Source organism: Symphalangus syndactylus, chromosome 7, assembly GCF_028878055.3.
Source record: "Symphalangus syndactylus isolate Jambi chromosome 7, NHGRI_mSymSyn1-v2.1_pri, whole genome shotgun sequence".
Classification (NCBI taxonomy): Eukaryota; Metazoa; Chordata; class Mammalia; order Primates; family Hylobatidae; genus Symphalangus; species Symphalangus syndactylus.
Window position 1 is genome coordinate 78,848,785 of NC_072429.2, and position 24,943 is coordinate 78,873,727.

General features: G+C 36.7%; 1 protein-coding gene across 3 annotated transcripts in view; it reads left to right on the forward strand.

Moving 5' to 3' along the window:
* ZBTB10 (zinc finger and BTB domain containing 10) overlaps positions 1 to 17,888 on the forward strand; it is a 38,821-nt gene extending 20,933 nt beyond the window's left edge. For 2 of the 3 annotated variants that reach the window (XM_055286599.1, XM_055286597.2), the window contains exons 3-6: positions 7,759 to 7,857; positions 12,224 to 12,400; positions 12,598 to 12,770; positions 13,045 to 17,888. In XM_055286599.1, the coding sequence (XP_055142574.1) occupies positions 7,759 to 7,857; positions 12,224 to 12,400; positions 12,598 to 12,770; positions 13,045 to 13,350 (755 nt within the window). In that variant the 3' untranslated portion in view covers positions 13,351 to 17,888. The remainder of the gene's footprint in view (positions 1 to 7,758; positions 7,858 to 12,223; positions 12,401 to 12,597; positions 12,771 to 13,044) is intronic. The other variant, XM_055286598.2, reaches the window with a different exon arrangement.
* The last annotated feature ends 7,055 nt before the right edge of the window (positions 17,889 to 24,943 follow it).

Here is a 24,943-nt window from a genome sequence, read left to right on the forward strand (position 1 = left end):
TGTCACCCAGGCTGGAGTACAGTGTCATGATCATGGCTTACAGAAACCTCAACCTCCTGGGCTCAAGTGATTCTCCCGCCTCACTCTCCCGCAATCAGCCCCACACAGTACTTGGGACTACAGGTGGGCGTGCACCACTATGCCTGGCTAATTTTTTTTTTTTTTTTTTTTTTTAGTAAAGATGAAGTCTTACTTTGTTGCCAAGGAGGCTGATCTCAGGCTCAAGGGATCCTCCAGCCTGACTTCCCAAAGTGCTGGGATTACAGGCTTGAGCCACTGTGTCCAGTCTAAAATATGTTTCAAAACCATGGGACATGGCTTTGGTGAAGGAGACTTGGGCTTTACATTCAGTTTTGCCACAACATTAGCCTTGAGTGTATCCTAGACAGCCTCCCTAATTGGAAAGAAGTAAAATTTCTACCTTTAAATTCTGAAATCTTAAAAGCTCTGAGGACTCAAAGCTTTTTCTTAATCATTTTGGCAACAAATCAGCTATTTATATTTTTTTTACTTCCTTAAATGTGAATATTCATGGGGTTTTTTTCTTTTTTTCTTTTTTTTTTTTTTTTTGAGATGGAGTTTCACTCTTGCTGCCTAGACTGAAGTGCAATGGTGTGATCTCGGCTCACTGCAACCTCCACCTCGCGGGTTCAAGCAATTCTCCTGCCTCAGCCTCCTGAGTGGCTGGGATTACAGGCATGTGCCACCATGCCTGGCTAATTTTTTATTTTTAGTAGAGATGAGACAGGGTTTCTCCATGTTGGTCAGGCTGGTCTTGAACTCCTGACCTCAGGTGATCCCTCCCCCTTGGCCTCCCAAAGTGCTGGGATTGCAGGCGTGAGCCAGCACGCCCTGCAAATATTCATGTTTTATTGTATAAATATTAGTGTTTTGTATAAATATTAATGTTTTGATTGTAGGGTACTACTCCAGACCCCACATGGGGTGTTACAGTCATAGCTATAAAATCTGAAAAATTCTGCATTCTAAATCTTACCCCAAGGGTCTCACTTAACAGATTTATGGACCTGGATTAGTTTTTATTCTCTTAGGAGATTCTGAGTGTTTTGCTAAACCTCTTAGGCATCCTATGGAGTATGCTATGAAGGATGAGCTACAAATCAGAATTTAATTTCATTTTTCATTAGTAACTTGGGGGGGGTTCTAATAATTGGGGGAGGGTGCTGAAGGCCAGATGCTTACTTACGTATTTATTTATTTTATTTTATTAAGAGACAAGATCTCCCTCTGAGGCCGGGTGTGGTGGCTCACGCCTGTAATCCCAGCACTTTGGGAGGCCGAGGCGGGCAGATCATGAGGGCAAGAGATCGAGACCATCCTGGCTAACACGGTGAAACCCCATGTCTACTAAAAATACAAAAAAAATTAGGCGTGGTGGCGGGTGCCTGTAGTCCCAGCTACTCGGGAGGCTGAGGCAGGAGATTGGCTTGAACCCGGGAGCGGAGGTTGCAGTGAGCCGAGATTGCGCCACTGCACTCTGGCCTGGGGGACAGAGCGAGACTCCATCTCAAAAAAAAAAAAAAAAAAAAAAAAAAACAAACAAAAAAAGGTCTCCCTCAGGCTGGAGTGCAGTGATCATAGCTCGCTGCAGCCTCAAACCCCTGGTCTCAGGTGATCCTCCTGCCTCAGCCTCCTGAGTGGCATGGGCCACCACTCTTGGCTAATTTTTTTTAGATATTTAAGATAGAGACAGGGTCTCCTTATGTTGCCCACACTGGTCTCCAGCTCTTGGGCTCAACTCTCCTCCTGCCTCAGCCTCCCAGAGTCCTGGGGTTGCAGGCATGAGCCACCGTACCCAGCCCTGATGCTTATTTTTAAAAATAAATAATAGCTAATGAGTTATATCATACACTAATGCATAAGAATCTTCAGTATTTAATTTTAAAAGATGGTAGTACGCAACCATATGGTAATGGAAATAGTAGTCTGTCACTTTTTCCCCTTTTGCTCTGCTTACTATTGCTTTCCTTCCCTGTATCATACTTGACCCAAGAAGTGGCTGCTGCACTGGTGATTATTACCTGTAAGTTAGAAACTCTTCAAGTGGTCAAAATAAAGCTGAAGAGCTGTAGAAGTCTTATGTGGGTCAGTTAAGGCATTTTTGTGACTTCTTCCTGCTAAAGGTGTTAAGTTGTCTAAACCATATAAATGTCAGTCCCTGAAAGTTTTTTATAGAACTGAATTTTTGGTTTCTGATACAGACTTAATATATAGTAGGGTGACCAGATAGTGTAAATTTTCATTCAAAGCTTTACTCTTCAGAAATGTTACAACTTTCTGGGAACTCCAAAATAGCTTTCCACATATAATAGGAAATTTGGAAACGTTTTCATTTAAAATCTAAAGACACTGAGCAATAGGCCACATAATGTCAAGATTGAGGAGTCCCTTATGCAGAACTTATTCACAATAGGGTGACTGTGGGGTAGAAACATACTCAGTGCCATGTGATAAATGTTAAGATTAGATTATTTAAGATGCATGACGGGGTGCAGTGGAACAGTCCTAACTGCCCAGAAGAGTTGGGGAAAGCTTCATAGAGAAGGCAGTGTGAGTGGATCTTTTGTTATGTAGGAGTTTGCTAGGAGGGGAAGAAGAGCATTCGTTGACTTGCAAGATGGGAAGAAATTGGAATAAGTGGGTAGAAGAATAGAAAAGGGGTAGTGTTGTGGGGACATCTCCAATTTCCTGCCACCTTGTCTATAGGTATAACTAGTTATTTTTGTATTGTAATAAATTGTGACTTGTTTTATAGACTGAAGTAGTGAGTGGTTTTTAACTAGAGATTTGATCTGTTTATATTGCATTTAAGACTAAAAAGTTTAAGAGCATTTTTCATGGATTGGAGGTGGGGCATGTACTGAGGGGACCTGTTAGGGAGAAATAACAGCACTTTGGAATAATGCAAGGAAGAAACAGTTGAATGTAGTCTAAGTAAGATGGGGCAGTCACTTGTCAATGAGTTTGCGAGTGAAAGAGAAGCTGTTTTGAGTTTAAAAGGCCGCTACAGGAACTGTAAAGGGTGGTTTATATAATACATTTGCGACTGAATTTACTCTCCACTGAAAGGAGAAAACTGAAGAGAAAAAATCTATACCTGTTTGGGGGGTGGGAAAACACCGAACACATTTACTTTTAGTTCTGAAACTGTCACCATAAGGGAAACTTGCGCTAATATGTGTTTATATGAAAATGGAAGTTGAGTAGATCTGAGTCTGAGTTTTCATACAACTTGTTTACCTGTTTCTTAAAACTTCTTTCCCAGGGTCTTGTCTCATAACTTTTCAAGAGTATTTGTGTTCTAAGAAAATCTGGATTAGTCTGCACTTGCCTAATGGCTGGAATATTGAGAACCACAAGCAAATGGTCAGGGAAACCTTCTTTCTAACTGAGTCTTGTTTAATTTAGCATTCACAGGCAGGTGCTGTACTACTTACTTCGCACATGATTTGGAAGGGTTGCTAGCCCACCGTGATCTAAGATTCCTGTCATGACCAGGGCACCAAGATTAGTCTTGTCTTTAATGATACCTTGTTTTGTCTTGTACTTTGCTCAATATTTTCATTTACTAATATCATTGGTCATGGGCACATTTTTGGGAGGTAGAGACTGAGATTTAGACCAGTCGACCAGTCTTTTAATCCCATCTCATTCTTTTTCCACTGTTACCAGATTTTCAAAAATCTATGGTAATATTTTCATTTTTTTAGGAGACAGGGTCTTGGTCTTTCACCCATGGAGGGAGTGCAGTGGCGTGATCGTAGCTCGCTGCAGCCTTGAACTCCTCGTGGGCTCAAGCAATCCTCCTACCTTGGCCTCCTCCCAAAGTGCTGGGATTACAGACATGAGCCATTGTACCCGTCCTTCCATGAATAGTACCTCTCATGAAGATATTTTTTAAAATGTAATACATGGTTAATTAGAGAAGTATATAAATGTGAATTCTAAGGAGGAGGTTGCTTTAAAGTAGACAAAAGGTATTACTGTAAAGAGCAATGATAGCTAGTACCTTGGTATCTTTAAGATTTTGGAGAATGTATTGTTAAATAAAGGGAAGGTAATAAAGTGGATGCTGGCTTAACACAGAGTGGAATTAATGTTTATTTTTGTTCATTTCACAAAAAGAGCATATCAAGTATCAGTAGCAAAGTACATGTGAATATACTTCTGCACTCATGTTCCCAGCATTGCAAATTGTAGTTTTTTGATTGCCTGCTTATGTGCCAGGCCCTGAGGCTTGGTGCTTATAATAAACTGTCAGGAAGCAATGTAATACAGTTACTAAATAGTGCAGGCCTCTGCCACTAGCTTGTTATTTAACCTCCCTCAGCCTTAGTTTACTCATTGATAAAAAGTTGAAAGATTTTACTGCTGGATGCATACAATCCATTTTTGTTATAGGGATTGCTATTATCTGTTCACTGAGAAAAGACATTTTTTAAAATGGAAGAAATCCTACATGGCTTGTCATTTAGCTCTGGTCATTTGAATATTACCTACCACCCATGTACCTGCCACCAGTCAGAAAAATAGCTGTCATCTTGTGAAACCAGTGTGGTGTGTGTGTGTGTGTTTTAGACAAGTGCAGTAGTGAGAAGAAGGGAAAGGAAACTAATGTTTGAATCAATCTTCAGAAAGGATTTGTGCTGTTTGCAAAGAAATCTTAGCCCTTTTTTTGCTACCTTTAAATGAAGCATAAGATTCCCATAGGAAGATACTGGATATCACAAAAGCAGATGTATTAGAGTTTATTTTGTAATCTTGTAATTTTAGAGAAAAAGATGATGACCAAGAGTTGCTATCGTGCTTCCTAATGAAGCAAAATTCATTCGTGTCAAGTAAATGGTTGGTTGTTTGGCTTCTATTCCATTCATATCAACATCTCTAATAATGAGTTGCTAGGTGGTTTGGCTGGTTTTGAATAAGGTAAGCAGTGACATAATATATTGCTTCGTGAAAGTTAAGCACACTATTGTCAAAAGATTGTCAACTTGGAAGAACTCACCTGTTTTTGAGATTTGTTTTGATATCAAGAACCAAGTAGTTGATGCCTTTCAAAAGAGACACAAGACAAATATACTTGCTATTTATTTCGTAAGGTTTTGGCCGAGGAGATCTATACTTGTTGTCCATGTAGAATTAGAAATCACAAATTCTAATATAATACTTTAGGGGTAGGGTAGGAGATAGGAAATGCCTCTTAAGAATTGAGGAAAGCCTTCAACAATTCACTATAGAATTTTGCATAAATAGAAACCTGTATTTGGAAACCCACTTGGCAGAATTGTAAGAAATGTCCTTGAACAGACTGCATTTCAGAATAATGATTTTTTAAAAAAAGATTGCGAAATCTAGTGAAATTGAATAATTGTACTTTTTATTTTTATTTCAGTTTTGTTGAGACAGGGTCTCACTCTTGCCCAGGCTGGAGTATAGTGGTGTGATTGTAGCTCACTGCAGCCTTGGACTCCTGGGCTCAAGCCATCCTCCCGCCTCAGCCTCCTCAGTAGCTAGGACTAGTACATGCCTGGCCAATTTTATTTTTTGATTATTGAAATACAAAATAAAACCACTAAATTTCAATTAAATATTTTCAGTTCATGATAGGTTTTAGTTTAATTGTAGACCAAAAAACCAAATTATTCTTCAGATACCATGAATTAAAACTAAACTTTGTTTAGTGATACAAGTTGCAAAGGGCAAGACTATTCAAGCCAGCATTTAACTATAATATATATCCCAAAGTGCTGGGATTACAGGCTTGAGCCACCATGCATGGCAAACAAAATTTTTAAAAGCCTTTTATTTATCATGCATTATAATAAATACTGGGAAAATACCTATATAGTATCCTATTTAGCTGTTATCCTAGATACCTAAACAGTATCCCCGTTCTTAAGGAGTGGGCAAAGGAGTTCTGTATCTATTTACTGTTCTTTCCACATTAAATACTTGTTCATTGTTCTGACTTCCAACCCATTTACTCTAAGCAATAATGCTACATTCTACTAATTTCACCCTACAGAGAAAAAAGAAGCCAACAGCCTGGTGGAATATCCTTAAGTTCTGGCTTTAACTCTCTATATACACTGCTTGTCTCTGCTGTCTCTCTTAAGTACCCAGACCTGTGCTCCTGTACCGCAAGACTCCTTAGGAATCTTACACAATGGATAATTCCTTCTCTTTTCAGCAGTATCTTTAACTTCTCCCTTTGGTGACTCCTTCCTGTCAGTATTTACATATGTAATTTTCAGCTGGGTGCTGTGTTTCATGCCTGTAATCCCAGCATTTTGGGAGGCCAAGGCAGGAGGATTGCTTGAGCCCAGGCATTCAAGACCAGCCTGGGCAACACAGTGAGACCCTGTCTCTACAAAAAATTACAAAAATTAGCCAGGTGTGGTGGTGTGCACCTGTAGTCCCAACTATTTGAGAGGCTGAAGTAGGAGAATCGGTTGAACCTGGGAGGCAGAGGTTGCAGTGAGCTGAGATCGTGCCACTGCACTCCAGCCTGGGGGACAGAGGGAGACCCTGTCTCCAAAAAAATTAACTTTCAATTTCTTAAGAAAAAAATCAATCGTTACCCTATTTCTCACGCTTCCCTTTTATAGCTAAATTTCTCAAAAAGATTGTCAGTATTTTTTCTTAATTGATCATCTTCTTTTCTCTTCAGAACACAGACCACTTTTATTTTTTCTGCTTGCCCCACCTACTCACCAGTATCGCTCAGCAAGATTACCAGTGACATCCTAGGTGCTTATTGAATGAAAGCGATGTCCATTTTTAGCCCTCATCTTGAATTCTAGGGAGCATTGGCAAAGTGGACTACTTTCCCTTAAAAGTCTTTTATATATTTTTTGTAACTCATTAAATGTTAGGATTCTTCAGTATACTTAATCTTTTCTCACTGTCTCATTTGTTTCACTCCCATGGTTTTATTTGCCATCTATATTCTGTATTCTGACAAAAACTTTTTTTTTTTTTTTTGAGTTAGGGTTTCACTCTGTCGCCCCAGGCTGGAGTGCAGGGGTGTGATTTCAGCTCACTGTAGCCTCTGCCTCCCGGGCTCAGGCGGATCCTCCCACCTCAGCCTCCCGAGTAGCTGGGACTACAGGTGTGTGCCACCACACTTGGTTGATTTTTGTATTTTTTTGTAGAGGTGTGATTTTTCCATGTTGACCAGGCTGATCTCAAACTCCTGGCCTCAAGCGATCCGCCCACCTCAGCTTCTGAAAGTGCCGGATTATAGGCCTGAGCCACCACTTCCAGCCAAGCAGTCTAGCTTTAATTGGTCTTCTTCACTTCTGAACCAATATGGATGCACCAACAATGTTTTATACATCTAGTACTTACTAGTTAGTACTAGCAGTATTGTTTGAGTGCCAAGTACCATAATTGTAACACTTGGCTTGTTATATTATCCAATTAGATTCCTAGATCACATCTACGATATAGGTGGATGTAAATTAGGGAGAACCTAAAGCACATGGTCACATAGCCTGTAACAGAAATAGGAGTGGCACCTAATTCACCCTGGTTCTACAGCCCATCCTAACCAGTACACTGTACTCACTGTACATGTCTTAGGCTTCTGTGAGCCTTGTAGTATTGAACACAGTAGATAATTCATTACTTACAGATGGTACTTTTTATTTAAGAAACAGTTCCAAGAAAGAGTGATGTTTTGGGTGGTGGCTATGGTGTGGTTTGTAGATAAATTTTTCTATGTTTCCTTTTCAGATTTAGATGGTGCTCTACTCTCGGGGCCAGATGGTGATAGGAATGTGAATGCAAATTTATTGGCTGAAGCTGGCACTAGTCAAGATGGAGGTGATGCTGGTAGGTACAGTAAGATTTTAGCAACAGTACATTTAAGATTGGGAAGTGTTACATCTTACCTGCAGCCTACTGTAATTTCTCTCCCATAAGGGGGTTCTATTGTATATAACTACTTTCAATCTATGGTAGCTATGTTTATGATGACTGGAAAATTGGTAAATGCAAATTGATGTTTCTGGTTTTGTATGTTTGAGGGAGTCATTAGTTTTAAAAACTCCTACATATAAAAAGTAATTGAGTTAATATGCCTTATGGCTTCCTGCTGGTATATAGATATGGAACGGAAATGGTAATTACAATAATGGTTGATTTTATTTTAATTAGTTTTTATGCAAAATGATGGTGTAGTTAATGGTTATAGAAAATGTTGATTAGTTCTGTGTGATATCAGCAGTGCATTGGAGGAAGCTTGATGAATATAAAAACAAAGAATCCATGAGTATGTTATGAATAAAATAGAGTAAAAGAAAGTTATTCTTTACAGAAGAATGCCAAGCTGATAGAAGAATGATAGAATTGGAAAAATAGGTATTTTGCAACCCCCACAGGAAATAATTCAAAATCATCAGTGGATGTTAAGCCACTGTTAACGGGCTTGTCCCACTATGATTGGGTGAAAGGTTGTTGGGGAATATCATATTCACATGGTCTCAAATTATTCTCATAGATTCCCATAGATGATTTCCACTTGCAAAGGGGAAAAGGTAAATTTACAATAAAGAGATCTGAGGAAGATTGTCATAACTAAGTGATTAAACTTAGTGTCATTAATAAGAGAACAAACTAAAATTAAGGGCTGGCTGATTTGATGTACCACCTGGCATACAACATTTCCTATGCAGTATTCTTGAGAAACTGTTTAGCTTGTATCTAATGACAAAGGAAAACCCAGACATCGGTGTATACCACAGGTAGTCCAAACTCTAAAATGTTAATGTTATGACAGACAAGTGGGGAAACCACTAGATTGAAGGAGACCAAGGAAGTAAACTGAAGTGCAGCATGGATCTTGATTAGATCATGGGAACAAAAAATGACTAAAGAGGACATTTGGGGGCCAACTGGAAATTAGAATATGTAGTGTGTGTTAAGTGATATTCAATCAATTTTAAATTTCTTATACAGTGGTTATCTAGGAGCATGTTCTAGAAGATGCATTTAGGCTTGAAGTTACGAGCATGCATGTTTCCAAATAGTGCATAGAAAGCATGTATGTGTGTACATAAAAACTTGACAAAACTAGTATTTGTTGAAGATAGATATGAATGTTTATTGCTTGTTTCAATTTTATTAGCTTTGGAATTCTTTTCAAAGTTGGTGAGAAGAGAGACAGTGAGGTACTTGTTACAAAGAGTAGTCATGGGCTCTGAATTCAGTATGTACTGACCAAAATAAAGCCACATTTCTGAAGAAACCGCCTTAAGGTGGTTTCCCCTGACTGTTTAAAAGAATTTACAAAACAAGTTTTGAAATTAGCAGTTTGTACGTCAGATATGTTGAATTTTAAAGATTTTTTGCTTGTACAGAAAATCGCCAACAGCGCAAGATGTTACTGCACTTGCTTTCTCAGTTTTGAAATCTAGTCCAAGAATGGGTTTAATTAGGGGTGTGTGAATTCATATGTAAAATTTTAAATTTGTAAACCTTTGATACAGGGTTATTCCTCTTAAAGGGGAGATTTTGATTCATTGGTATTTTTGCATCTGAGATCAGCCTTTGCTTGATGATTTTGATGTCAAAAACTTACATTGCGTTTTCCTTAGTTTTCTATTGTGGAATAATGTACCCAGAAGGATATTATTGATCAGTAAGCACCATTTTGAAGAGATCTATAATGACCTTAATGATCCTTAAGTGTATTGAATTACAATGACAGTATCTTTATTTAGGCCACTCTTGTAATTCCTACAAGTATTCTCTGTTATAAGAATTAGGAGAGATAAAAGAAATTTGGGGCAAGGTTTGCGTAATTTGAATTACCACTTTGTATTCCAGATAGAGTATTCATTCCTTGTTATCATGGATGTTGAATCTTGGATTTTCGGTTTACAAATGGTTTTAGGGATATTCTTCTGTCTCCTTTTTCTTTTGAGATGGGGTCTCGCTCTGTCACCCAGGCTGGCCTGAATCTCATGGGCTCAAGCGATCCTCCCACAGCCTCTCAAATTACTGGGATGACAGGCACGAGCCACTGTGCCTGGCCTATTTCCTTATTATATGTTGTGAATAATATTTAATTGTAGATATTAGAACATCTAACGTGTCTTTTGATGCTAGTTTTCCAAGTATTTTGAGCAAGTCAGAAATACGTATTGGCATTTGCTAGATAACGTTTATTCTATAAGTAATTGTAGGGCATATGTCTTAGACAATAGAAAAACCAAGGCAAGTAAGATACGCACAGGAGTTTGACTTTGTACTGATTTAGACAAGAAATATGGATCATAAAGCTCAAACTTTGTTTAGAAATGTGAAACTAACAGTAGGTTGACCTCCAGGCTACCACCTCTGTCCCATTCTTTATCCCTCACACAGAAATGCTTCACTTTAGGATTCTTACAACTTACTCCCAAATACTAATTAGGTGCAGCTATAATGACTTATAGTTGAATTATATGTAGCTGTGGGTTCAGGGGGCTTTCTTTACATCAAAAACTGGTGAAGGTATTCCAAATACAGCACAGTTTACAGTAATAGTAATGATGTGCGGTTTTAAAATACTTTAGAGACATTTTTACTTTGTTGGGTATTAAGACTTTCACCAAAAAGGAATCTTAAGTTATCTTAATTTTTAAGAGGGACAGCATGTCTGGGAACATATATGGGAAATGATTCTTAGGAGATCCATTTGGGTAAACATTCTTTACTTTTAAAACCATGATGCCCATGGGAGGAAAATGTATTATTGCTGCTTGAGTGAACTGTATCTTGGCAAGGAGTGTTTTAGGCAGAGGAAAGCTTAAGCGCTTTGAATTGGGAGCATGTTTATCATGGACAAGGAACAGAACAGAGGTCGGTATAGTTGGAATAGAGTGACTGAAAGGAAAGGGCAGTTGGAAGCTAGGGCTCCACCAGGTAAAGCTTTGGAGGATATTGAAAGTCTCTAGCTTTTACTGTAAGGGTGGGTAGTCTTTGCAGCCTTGTAAGCTGAGTGGTGACCTGACTTAAGGTAGTGTTTTAAAGAATCTGTGATTTCTCTGCTGAGAACAGACTCTAGGAAGGCAACAGTGGAAGTAGAGAGACAAGTTTTTGGTGGCTACTGAAGACCGTCTAGGGGCTAGAGCTCATGATTGATTGAATCAGGGTGGCAATAGTTGTGGAAGATTCTGGATATATTCCTATTGCCAAAAGGTTCCTGGTCCAAGGAATTACATTAAAGGTGGAATTAAATCCAGTGGATATAATTCCTGTCCTTGCTAATCTGAAGATCCTTAGGCACATGCATTATTCTATTTTGATTCTATCTTCTGCCCGTTATTTTATTTAAGGATGGAAAATTTCAGTGAACCCTGAGAGCATTCAGTTACCTTGCCCTAATATGTCTGAAACAACAAGGATCTAGTAATAGAACTTTACATTTTTAATTATCCTGTATATATTCTTTATTCTTAGTCTATTTTTCTATACCAATTAATCTTAAAATTATGTGCCTGTCCTGGATTTGTAATAAGGAGAATATCCCATTTGATAGCTGGGCTTTAGAGTGATACAATCTCAAGTGATAGAGTAGTTAGAAAAAGCAACTGTTACGAGTTCTGATTTGAGTCTACCCATCCTTTAAAAGGGTAATTTCTTGTGACGTCTGCACAATTAAATGATATTGACGTTTTTTTCTCCCCCCGCCACCTTTTTTTTTTTTTTTTTTGAGACATGATCCCACTGTGTGGCCCTGGCTGGAGTGCAGTGGCGCAATCTTCAATCACTGCGACTCCCGGGCTCAAATGATCTTCCCAAGTAGCTGGGACTGCAGGCACACCACCATGCCCAGCTAATTTTTAAAATTTTTTTGTAGAGATGGAGATGGAGTTTCTCCGTGTTGCCCAGGCTGGTTGCAAACTCCTGGGCTCAAGTGATCCTTCTGCCTCAGCCTCCCAAAATGCTGGGATTATATGCATGAGCCACTGTGCCTGGCCCATGATTAATTTTTTTTAACTGAATTTCTTCTACTATAGTTGAATAGTATTTTGTTTAATTGTGATAATAAAGTAGGAAGACATCTCAATTTTAGACTAAAATACAGTTTTATTTAACTCATATTATGAAATTCTATCATAATGCCCGCAGGATATAAATATATTTTCTGTTTTCTGACTCTGATGACAGATCTTTATTACCATTATTAATTCAGAATTTTTACTTGTGCTAGGTACTTCACATGATTTCAAGTATGGTTTGATGCCTGGTCCTTCAAATGATTTCAAGTATGGTTTGATACCAGGTACTTCAAATGATTTCAAGTATGGATTGATACCAGGTGCTTCAAATGATTTCAAGTATGGATTATTGCCAGAATCTTGGCCCAAACAAGAAACCTGGGAAAATGGCAAGTATTAGTCAACTAAACAAATACAGAATTAATTAAATAATTGTTAACAATTAAAAGCTTTCATATTCTGCATTTTTTAAAAACCAAGTAGCAGGAGCTCCCCGTAATTGCTGTTCTCAGAGATAAAGAAGTTTTGATAGCAAGTTTTCTGTTTAATGTCTAATAAGCACTTTCTCTTTTTTTAATTCTCATAGGTGAATCATCTCTAATCATGAACAAGTTAAAATGCCCTCATTGTAGCTATGTAGCCAAATACAGACGAACACTAAAAAGGCACTTGCTCATTCACACAGGAGTGAGATCATTTAGCTGTGATATTTGTGGAAAACTGTTTACTCGGAGAGAACATGTAAAAAGACATTCCCTGGTAAGTAACTTTAAATACAGCAGATCTTTGAGAGAAACTATATTTATGTCAGTGAAGTTTAAAGGGATTTAAACAGTTAATTGTGAATTTAAGGAAGATTGTCTCCTAAATTGCTTTAAACAAAGAGTTTGACTTTATGAACTGATAGTGAGCTTTTTACAGAGAAACAGTGGTATATTCATTCACTATTAAATGTGTGGTTTAATTTGAGTGGTTCAAATGCATTCTATTATATATAATATCCTTATATTGGATTTTTCCCCCCTTCAATTAGGTGCATAAAAAGGATAAAAAATACAAATGTATGGTGTGTAAGAAGATCTTCATGTTAGCAGCCAGTGTTGGAATAAGACATGGATCTCGACGTTATGGTGTTTGTGTAGACTGTGCAGATAAATCACAACCAGGAGGGCAAGAAGGTGTAGATCAGGGACAGGATACAGAATTCCCTCGGGATGAAGAATACGAGGAGAATGAAGTAGGAGAAGCTGATGAAGAGCTAGTTGATGACGGAGAAGATCAGAATGATCCCTCTCGATGGGATGAATCAGGAGAAGTTTGTATGTCTCTAGATGATTAATTGACCTACTATACTCCTCAAGGATGCTGCATTTGGACCTAATATGAATCGACAATTTGGATTGTTGAACTTGAAGGCTTGCAAAATATGGTACATGCTGGATAGTAGTTATGTTGCTGTGAAAACTGTAGGGTCAAAGCCTTATAGCAAAAAAAATTTTTTTTTTATATTTGCACAGGACTATACAGCAAACAACCATGTGGTTGGATTATATGGAGTCCCCACATATTCAGTCAGTTATCAAAGTAAAATATTTTTTATTTATAGGATATACAGTAACTATTTGGGTCCTATGAAAATAGTCCTTAAAGAGCTTACATTCATGTACTACTTTAACATGAATGGAGAAAATCCATTTATGGAAGTACAGTGACAATTGACCCAATCACTCTGTCCATCAAACCACTCAGGCTAGTTTGTACTAGTAGAGTTTTGTTTCTATTTTTATTTTTATTAATTTTATTTTTTTTAATACAGATTTTCAGTGAGGGGCTTTTTCAACCCCGTTGGTTCTATTTTCTTGTATTTTTCCATTTAATTTGCTTCATAACTTAAACCAAGTCTCTTCTAGTCTTAGGTATTATTTCTCGATTTTGTGCTGATGGGCATGTTTATAAGAACTGGAGAGGTAATTTATTGGAATGAACTAACTGACTTCCTGCATTCCCCCCTTCCTTTTTGACATGAATTTTACTACACAAATGAAGAATGATGTTATGAAGTTACCGTGGCGAAGTTGACAAATACCACTAAAATGATTATGATTTAGAAGTAACTTTCTTCTGCTGCTCTAATCTGATAAATGGTTACTATATGATATTTTCTGACATGGTATTCGGTTTTGGGTATCTGTTACTTTGGCACTATTCTTGTTTGCCTCATTATTTTTGCCAGTGTACTATACCTCAGTCCTATTTGAAAGACCTAATTGAAAGAAAAATCATAGAAATAAGTAAAATGATTTGTTTTATAATTTATCCACCATGTCCAGTTTGGTTAGCTTGTTATGCAATATAAGTGAAATATCAGGTTTTTACCCGTGTCCCTTTTATCATTAAAATTAACACGAAATGTGCATTCTCTTTTGTTTCATACTTAGCGGGATATTGATTGTTTTGAAATTATGATCAATACTTAATTTATTTTTTTCTGTTCCTTGAAGTCACTACACCTTGACACAGTCTTTCTAATAGTCACCATGATTCAAGTCTCAAAAATCTTACAAATAAAATTCTGAGAAGCTTTATTATTCTATAAACTAAATTCAGGTACAGAGGGTGACATATTGAGGTGAAATTGTCAGATTTACGTAGCCTGGTGACATGAATTAGCTGATTGTGGAACTCTCAGCAGCATTTCACGTATTGTTAACATGTATGGCATTTATTAGCATATTGTGTATTATATAAGATTGAGGGATGTCATATTTTCAGCTTTCTTTTAAATAAAAATTGAGTATATTTTCCTATTTTATATCAGGTAACTAAATTATGCTAGTTATGTGGAAAAAATTGCAAAGATGCTTTGACAGATATAATCCCTTTGGTGCTCCATCTGATCAAAGTTGAAAAGTTGATGTTTTTTAAGAGACAAGCTTTATCATTGTCTCTGATTTCAGTAGAATAATGGTTTATTGTTAGACAATGATGTTTCTGCTTGGATAAATCAAAGATAAATTACAGTTACATGGTTAGATGCATCTTTTGTCATCTATATTGTAGTTTCTACATAACTGTAAACCTGACAGATAAGAATAGTTTCGGTTTGATTTTTGTTTAAAACAGATGAGTACATCTTAATGTTCTAGACAAATGAGTAAAATGTATTTCTGGTAGAAATTAGTTGGGCAAAGATACTATGAATGAAAAAGTATTTTAAACGTAAAATGTTCTTTGTGAATATGTAAGTATAGTATAAAGATTTCTTTCATCCCATTTATCCCCTTCCTTTAAATAAACTAGTTTACAATTGGTAGAGCTGTCTATATATAAATATATATTAAAGAACAAAGATATATATCTAAAAATCACCTAAATCTGCTTTATTAGACTACAGTTCACTTATTGCATAGAAACTGGACTTGGCTTTACATTCTTAATGTACTTTTACTTTTCCTCAAGATATGAACTTACTCTCTTGAAGCTGAATTTTCTTTTACTACTTAAATCATTTATGTATATCTGGTAAATTATGACCAAATTTTTGTTAGATTGCATACAGTAAATTGAAATACACACTTGGTACACTACGGGATTGTTGTGCTTTTGTTTGGTTTTAGTTGGAAATAAGGTTTGATGTAGATGGCTTGTTACTGTTAATTTAAAATATTCTATAATTGTCCATTACTTTTATGTTGTGTTGTGACAGATTTGGCTATATTTTTAGTCAATTGAAATATGATACTTTAAAAGTTTGTTTTTAGGTAATCCAAAGGAAAAGTGTTTATACTCTTGAATATATTAGCCTCAGCCTATATAAAAATTTCTTTGAAGTAAACATTTTACCAGAAACAGAATTGACAGATTTTTCTACTTGCTGACTGCCTAACTTATTTTGTTTCATGATCTCGAGGGACTGCCTTTTCCCATGTAGATCTTTTTAAAAAATAGTTTTAGTACTAAGGTATACTACTGGACATTTCTATTTTTTTAAGTGTATTCTTTTTCTGACTTACAGTAAAATTTCAGGAAGTTGATAGATACTAAGAACTTATGATTGGTCTCAGAGGTAACAATGAAATACTCATAATTTTGTCTGTGGAACTCTGGCAGAATTATGTTACACATTTGGCGAAGTTGTCTCTTGTAATTTATATTTTAAATGAAAAAGTATTTTAGAGCTTTTAATTTTAATGAAGGGGAAGAGTATAAACTTTCTTTCATATTCACTCTGTAGTTACAGACCGTCTCATAAATCAAGATTGTGCATTATTTCTTAGAGTTCTCAGAGACAGATACTTCCATATGGACCCCTGTTCATTTTTCTTATTTACTAGATATTTTGCTAAATTTAGCACACTAGCAATTAAGAGTTTAAAAAAGAAGAAACATTATAGGAAAGGGAAACTGAACAGTAATGAGTAGCTTTGAAATTGGGGAAAACACACTAGCTGTGTTAGGTACAGCCATCCTAATGGAAAAGAGTGAGCTAAATGCGTTAATTCATGTAAAGTGCTTAGAACACTGGTACATAATAGGTGCATAACACATCTTAAAGTTGTTTAATAATAGATAAGAACCAAGAGGAAAAAGAAATAAGAAAAGATGGGGGAAAGGAAGGAGAAAATAGGAAATGAAAGGATTAGGACTTGGGCATTTATATTAATACAAAATGGTGTAAACGGCCTGAATATCACTGGAGTAGTATCATACGGGGGAAAGTGTGATGGAAAATAGCTTTTTAAAAATCTTAAATTTTAAAACTTTAGTAAGCTTTATTTATATTTTTTAGGATTTTCTGAACATAGCATGAAGGGTTTAGATTCATTTTTCTGAAAAACGATTCAGTAAACTACCAATTTTTTTTTTGAGTGCCCACACTTGCCGTTGTGCTGTATACATGATTTTACCTTAATCCTCTACAAGTTAGGTGCTAATTGTCTCCATTTTATAGATGAGGAAAGGCTCAGAGAAATTCAGAAACTTGGCTAATTTAACACAGCTGTGATAGAGCTCGGATTTGACCACGTCTGATTCTGAAGCCCATACTCTTTCAGGGAGGCTCTGTTGCTGCTTCATTAAACAACTCTTGTAGAATTTCAGCTCTTAATGGAGTCTCTGGATTTATATTTTTCCTATAAGACAGCTGTGTTTAGAATTTTGAGTGTCTTTCCTCCCCCCAACAAATTTCCTTACTACTCTTTCCTCATAAAGCAGTTGTTTTGTCACTTTGACTATATTAAGACACATCAGTGTAGCACATGCTCTTAACCGGCTGTGGCATTTTAATTTTATAAAAGAATGGTTTTTATCTGAAGAACTAGATAGAAACCCCAGTTTTTGTGCCGTTCAGTCACCCAGATCCTTAAACTTAACTATGGTACATAATATCCACACTTAGAACTAACAGGTGTTTAGTCACTTTAGGACTTAAAATGGAAAGTTTTTTTTTTTCCTGCTGTATCCCTGCTTTCAACTGAAGTTAAAGAATTCTAGATAGTTTAAAATGTGTTAGGGATAAGCACACTTCAAAAGATGTTTTCTAGCCCTAAATTTTATGACATTGGGTACTTAAATTTGGAGTACACTAGCTATTGAGAACAATATTTTGGGTTGAGGAGAGATGGTTGAGGCCATTATTTAGTGGGAGCATTGGCATTTTGAACACTGTAAACATAAAAGAACACTTCCGCCTGCTGTTTGTAAAAGCTCTTTGGGAAGATCTTTTACGAAGACCAACTTTTTAAAATGTAAATTACCTACCTAATATAAGTGTCCTAAGACATGTATGTAAACTTCCGAAACTGTTTTGTCTGTGTATTTAGAAAATACACAAGAATCTTTATTCAAACCTAAAAATATAAACTTGTGAGCACTAAACTGCTTCTGGCTTTGTGAATTTTATTGACTGACATTTAATTCAGATTTCTTTGCAAGTGTACTAATTTAGGCTAATTGGGGTAAGGGGAACACCTTAATGAACTTTGACTTATGTATAATTCAGATATCTTTGTACTTAAGGCTTACAAGTTTGAATTATAGAATACTATAAGGGTTTTTTGTTTATTTGTATGTTTTTATATGAAAGTACATAAATGACAGACTACCTCCAAGTAATCCTGCTTTAATTAATAGCAGTGATTTGTAATCAGTGTATCTTTTAAGATTCTTTACAGGTTTTAGAAAATATTAAAAATTCCCCTGTAATTTACATTTGTGCATAATCTTGGAAATGGGTTGAAAAGCAAAGGTAAACTGCTTCATCCCATGTTGTTGTATATTTGTGGACTGATTGACTACAAGTGATGTGATGTTATAAATTTCAAGTCTTTGAAACAATGTAGAGAAAACATAACTAGCTTTTTAGGTTATTTCAAAGTTAGTAATAGAGCAAAGGAAATCAGAACTGGCCAGATATTCAGACTTGACTTAGAAAAATAGGAGTTCGTTGATTTTGTTTGGAGAAGGGCACAATAAAGGGGAGCCCACATAGCATTATAATGCCTAGTACCTTTAAACATGTAAAGAGCTATCATGAGGCAGAAGAATTAAGAAACTGTATATGTTTCTAAGGGGTCATGATTGGGACCATTGGCTCAAGATTGAAAATCGGTTTTTAATTATCCAAAGATGAAATGGGGCTGCTTCAGAAAAAGGTCTACCACTGGAGATAACGCTACGGAAAGTGAAAGAGATTACTTAATCATTTTGGCTAAGGCAGTATTGACCAAACATTTCTATTTCAGAGTTGGATTTGTACTTAGTTTTTTTTTTAGGTGTTGGGACCCTTGTAGTTACTTTTTATTTTGCTTAGTCAACAAATACTAAAATGATAAAGTTTGGTATGTATAAGTACTGGACGAAGGATGTTTTGACACTAAAAAGGACATAATTTAGGAAATTAAGAATTTAGACACCAGGTTTAGCTTAATAGAAAAAGTCACTATCTGAACTTTCTTTTCACCGCAAATCACCACAGACCAGTGTTTGGGAGCAGTTGTAGGAAATTGAATTATTGGATCTATGTTTAGGTAAGAAAAGATACTTCAGAATTTAGGCTGTGACATAACTTTCTGAAGTTTAAAGAAAGAAAGTGAACTATAGAAATCTATTCAGCTAATTAAAGTGAATGAAAAATATTACAGATTCCATAACTGCATGGCGCCTTACTGTCAGCCAGATTATTTTTTCCCATTACGGCCAGTCTTAAATTTGGCAATAAGAAAAAGCTAATCTTCCAAGTGTAAGTAGGTATGTGTTAGAATCTTGGTGAAAGCTAAACACAAGACAGTCTTCTTGGCACAGGTCTTAACAGTTGGTGAGATAATACGTAAGATGGTTTCAAGATTATTGTAGAATTACTTAGGTTGAAAGAGACCGTAAGAGACTAATGAAGCATACCCAGAGAGGTTGCCACAGTGACTCCAGTCAGTTTTAGGACCCAGGACTCCTGAACTTCCATTTCAGTATTATTTTTCTGTACCAAACTCATTCAATAAATATTTGAGATTAGGGATAAGTTTGAAGTTAGAAGATTCCAAAGTACACTCAAATAGTATTTGGCACATAGCTTGTTGATCAAAAGTATTTGCTAAGTGAGTGACTAAAGGCACTAGCAACTTTAAGGATTTTGCCTGTTAGTATCGTATGGCATGTAGCTATCAAGCCAGTTTCGTTTAGTTACTTTGTGTTGCCAAGCATAGGATACATGGTGTCACACTGAGCCTTTGGGATCCTTTCCCTGGATACATAACCCTAGTAGATAATGTTACTGCAAGATGTAATGACCAAATCCAACCTACTGCAAATGTTACTATGGAAATCTCAATGCAAAAGTAGCCTTTGTGATTTTTTTAAAACTGTCTCCATAACAACATTTAGTGAGAATTATTAGCCATTTGCTGCAAAATATTTGTTTTAAAATGTCTGGCATATACACCACTAACATTTAAACGCCCAACATTCAGTCTATATGTGAAAAAACTAGAAGAAAAGCCCTGTTGGAGTTTTGATGTAGAGTGCAATAATACATCAATAAAGATATTTTAAAATGACCTGATGTTTTAGTTGCCAACATGATTTTTGTATTTGTAAAGAGGTGTGTTGGGTTTTGGCATTTATATTTTACCATATGAAAGATGTATTCATGTAAAAGGTAATGTGAAGCTTAGCATCTCTGTCAACCTGTCCCCTGTTTTCAAGTAGTCTCCTTGGATATTTGTAGCATCTGGATTCCTAAACTGAAATGGTGGCATTTATGTACAGACATGGTAATTCTCCAAAGCAGATCTTACCGCACTAATTTTTCAAGTAGTTGTCACCTAAATCATTAATAAAATGTGCCAATTCCAAATAATAGCAAATGTAGCATCCCAGAGTACTAGTCCTGAGTCATATTCTCATTAGGCAAAGGAAATTCGAAGAAGTTGTTTTAGGACTTTACCTAAGGTGAGGTCTAGAATTTTACATATGTAGGTATGTTTTTGTTAGTCTTATATTTGCCTAAAAATTATATGTTTTATTATTTCATGGGCGTAAATATGTTTTTATTAAAATCTTACATTAGAAGGCAGTGTTTTGGAGCCAGGAATCATTCTAAACTTTTATCCTGTATTTGCCTTTTAAAGGTAGCTGACTCTTTGACACCCCAGTCTGTGGTGGTCTTTCATTGCTCCGGGTGACTTGTACCACCCTCAAATGTGAGCTCCCGTTTCATTCTGTGGACTCTTCCTCTTTGGTTATACATGCATTCCACAGATATACATTGAGCGCCCACTTGTGAGAAAATGGCTAGGCCCTTTGACGAATAAGGAGACCATAGGGTGTATAGTGTTCTCAATTATTACTATACTGCAAGTCAAGTCAGTTGGGATGGGGAAAGATGAAAAACTAGACAAATGGGAAATTTTACCAAAAAGACCCTTTATCAGCCTTTTTTTTTTTTTTTTTTTTTGGATGGAGTTTTGCTCTTGTTGCCCAGGCTGGAGTGCAATAGTGCAATCTTGGCTCACCACAACCTCCACCTCCCGGGTTCAAGTGATTCTCCTACCTCAGCCACCCAAGTAGCTGGGATTACAGGCATACGCCACCACACCTGGCCAATTTTGTATTTTTAGTAGCTACGAGTTTCTCCATGTTGGTCAGGCTAGTCTCAAACTCCCGACCTCAGGTGATCCGACTGCCTCAGCCTCCCAAAGTGCTGGGGTTACAGGCATGAGCCACAATGCCCAGACTTGTATCAGCAGTTTTTAAAAGCGGGAGTGTTTGGGAGGGGTAACAGGTTACAGGATGAAGACAGATATAAAATAGTGCAGATTAAGAATGCATACAGACAGCACGTTACATTGTCCCCCTTGAACATAATAAGGGGAAATAATACTTTCACCTTAAAAATGCATTACAGCCTTTTGTGAAAAAGATGTTAACTATTAATTTTGGCATGTTCTTGACATTTTTGTATTAACTGGCATAGACGTTAAAGTTGGTCAGTTACATCTTTTTCTAGAATAGGAATATATTTTTTTAAGTGCTGCTTGTTTCTATCAGCTATATTGGATAAGTCTGTAGAACTAGAAATGCTCTTTTCTCAGAAGACTTGGTATATACTCAGGGAAACTGACACAATAGAGTCTACCTACCATTTTAGGGGCGTAGATGATGGAGAGGGCTTAAAGACGTAGAAGACTTTTCCTATCCAATAAAGCAGTTCACTAAAATTGCAGGTATTTAGGTTAATGTTCATTTCACTTTTTGCGGGGTGGTAGAGAAAAAAATCACCTTACAGGATGAAATCATAAGCTTCTGTAAGTATTCTAAAGGAAAGTGATAGCCTAAGTATCTGTATTTAATTTTAATGTGTTCTTTAAAAAAGCATAGCATATTTACATCCTCCAAAATTTATCAAATGTTTAATAAGTTTAAAATTCCAATTTTCTCATTGGTTGGAATATATCATTCTGGATATATTTCTTATTGCCTATTGTATATGCGGATGTATTTTGCTTTTTAGTCAGGATTATTTGATGTATGTAGGAATCACCAAACTTTCTGTAAGGGGCCAGACACTTTGGTTTGGTGAGCCATAAGGTCTTCATCACAACTATTCAACTGCTGTTGTGACGTAAAAGCATCCATGAACAATATGTAAGTGAATTGTAAGGCTGTGTTGTTGTGTTTATTTGCAAAATTAGGCAGCAAGCCACAGTTTGCTGATCCCTGATCTATAGGTTCCGCTTCCACACCTTGTCCCTGTAATACATACATTGAAGAATGATGTGCCTTCCTAACATCACGAATTATTCCTTTCCAGAGTTACAAATCTTGAGTAGCAAAGAAACTTAACTTTAATGGCATCGTTTTAGCTGCAAAGGATAAAAACCTTACCATCTCAGCTTTAATTAAACAGCAAGACCTTAATAGGAATACAGTTACAACATATCTCGGTACCCAGGGTGTCCCCCCGACCCCACCCCCAAACACCCTGATTCCTAGATGAAAGAAATAATATATCTGATTCAGAAATAACATTCAGAACTTAATGAGAGGAGACTTTCACTTGCTAATAAAAATAATTTGCTAATTTAGACCCTTTTGTTGCCACATTTATGTTAAAAGAGCCTTTTATTTTCAATCATGCACTGTAACAGACTTTCCGTAGCCTTTAAAATGTTGGGTATCTGATTAATATCTACATTCCTAACAAGGTGTCACTAAATTAGACTTGTCAATCATCTTGGGTATAGCTTGAAAATGCTATGTCTGTGAATCGAAATAGCTGACCTGAAAAATACTTTTCATCAAGCCCTCAATAAGTTCCCAAGACTAAAGACTACCAAACTGAATAATAAACCTGTATGTCATTGTTTCAGACACACTGATTCCCCATTGGAAGCCCTAATTGAGGACTTTCTTGTAGTCTTTGTGTTGCCTAGTCTGGTGGAATAGTAGGCTCTCAGTAAGTACATGCCAAATATAACAAATTCAGTGCTGAGCACTACTCTTTGGAGTCAGAAAATTTCTGTTTAAAACACAAGTTGATATAACTTGTTCCAAGAGTTTTCCCATAATATTAAGGCTAATATTAATCAGAAGTTAGTTTGATTCTAAAGGATGTAGAAAAATTTCTATTGTTCTTCCTGTTTAATGACATCCTAACCCATCAGGAGAGTCAGATATCATCAGGGAAGATATATAAGGGAACTCTAAGGAAAACATAACCACTTAAGATTATGTGGGCATTCCATGCACTGTCCAACCCATAGCAATCTAGATTCTGTCTTCGATATTTTAGTGGAACTACCCTTCAACAGGCCACTAGTGACTGTCAAATACACACCCCACTCTGCAGCATTTAGCCTTATTAATGACTAGCTTCCTTCAGATAACACTCCTTTTATTTGATCCTGAAAGCATCGATACTCCCCTATTTCTTTGCTAGGCACCCCTTTTTTTTTGAGATAGGGTCTCACTCTGTCACCCAAGCTGGAATGCAGTGATCTCAGCTCACTGCAGCCTTCACCTCTTAGGCTCAAGTGATCCTCCTGGCTGGGTGCTCTTTCCCATTGTTCTTTCCATTGGTGTTATTCCGTTCCATTGATCGCAGTGGCTTAAACTCTGGTAACTTTTATCCCTGATCTCTTCGGAGTTTGCAAACATGGAATGATACCATGCACTATTGCTTGGTGCATGAAGGATATTCAGTCACAATCCTAATTTGGGTCACAGTTCTTTAGTTTCTGTTGGATGTCCTCAAGGCCTTTAGATTTACATTTTACTGTACGGAGTCTTACCATGAGCTGATGTTGCATAGTAAAGTCACTTTTAGAAAAATTACAACCTCAGCTTTTCTGAAGATATTTAATGCATGCCAGCCATGTTAACACTGTTTGATGAGGTGGTGTCTAGCTGATTTCATCATGTCTCAACATGTATATGTCTCTGTTAACTAAGATCAATAGAATCTTAGAGCTGAAGGAATGTTAGAAACAAATACTCTGTACTTTATCCAGCCTCTGCTTGAACTCATGCCGTAAATGTGTACCTCCCACTTACTACCTCATATAACAGGTCATATTATCTTGAGGTCCTATCAGTTCTTCCCTACATTGAGGCAGGTGGAAATCTGCCTCTCTACAACTTCCGCCGGATAGTCATTTCATGCCCTGCAGCCACTCAGATTAAGTTTGAGGCTATCACATAATGGTTTATGTAACAGTGGAGATTGGAAGGGAGAGAGGAGTGCTTGGAATCTTAAAATTTTTCTATGCCTAAAAAACAATACTCTAGGTTTTCTTTCTTTCTTTTGAGAGAGGATCTTGCTTTGTTGCCCAGGCTGAAGTGCAGTGGCACAATTGTATTTCACTGTAGCCTTGAACTCTTAAGCTCAAGTGATCCTTCTGCCTCAGCCTCCTGAGTAGCTGGGACTACAGGCATGCTCCACCACTCCCAGCTAATTTTTTTTTTATTTTTTGTAGCAACAAGGTCACACTATGTTGTCCTGGCTGGTCTCCAACTCCTGACCTCATGGAATCCTCCTGCCTCGGCCTCCCCAAGTGCTAGGATTATGGGTGTGAGCCACCATACCCAGCCTCTGTTTTCATTTCTGTAAGAATAATGTGAGAAACCCATGCTGTTTACCCTTTTTCAGTTGAATGTTTTACTTTTCAAGACTAAGAATTGAATATTTGGTATGAAAAATTGATGCCCAAAAATACATTTTAAAGAGAGGCATCAAGAATTATTTTTTATAAACTAGGTTGTTAATTTGCTGGCACTGGTGTAACACTTATCTTGGAGAAGCAAGTTTAATCTTAAGTTTGCAGTTTGATATCAAAATTTAATTGTTGCTTAATCCCAGGCTTTCAAGAATTTCATAATTAATTGACTTAAGGCAGTGCAATTTTAACATTCATAAATTTATGCAATTCCTCTAGAAA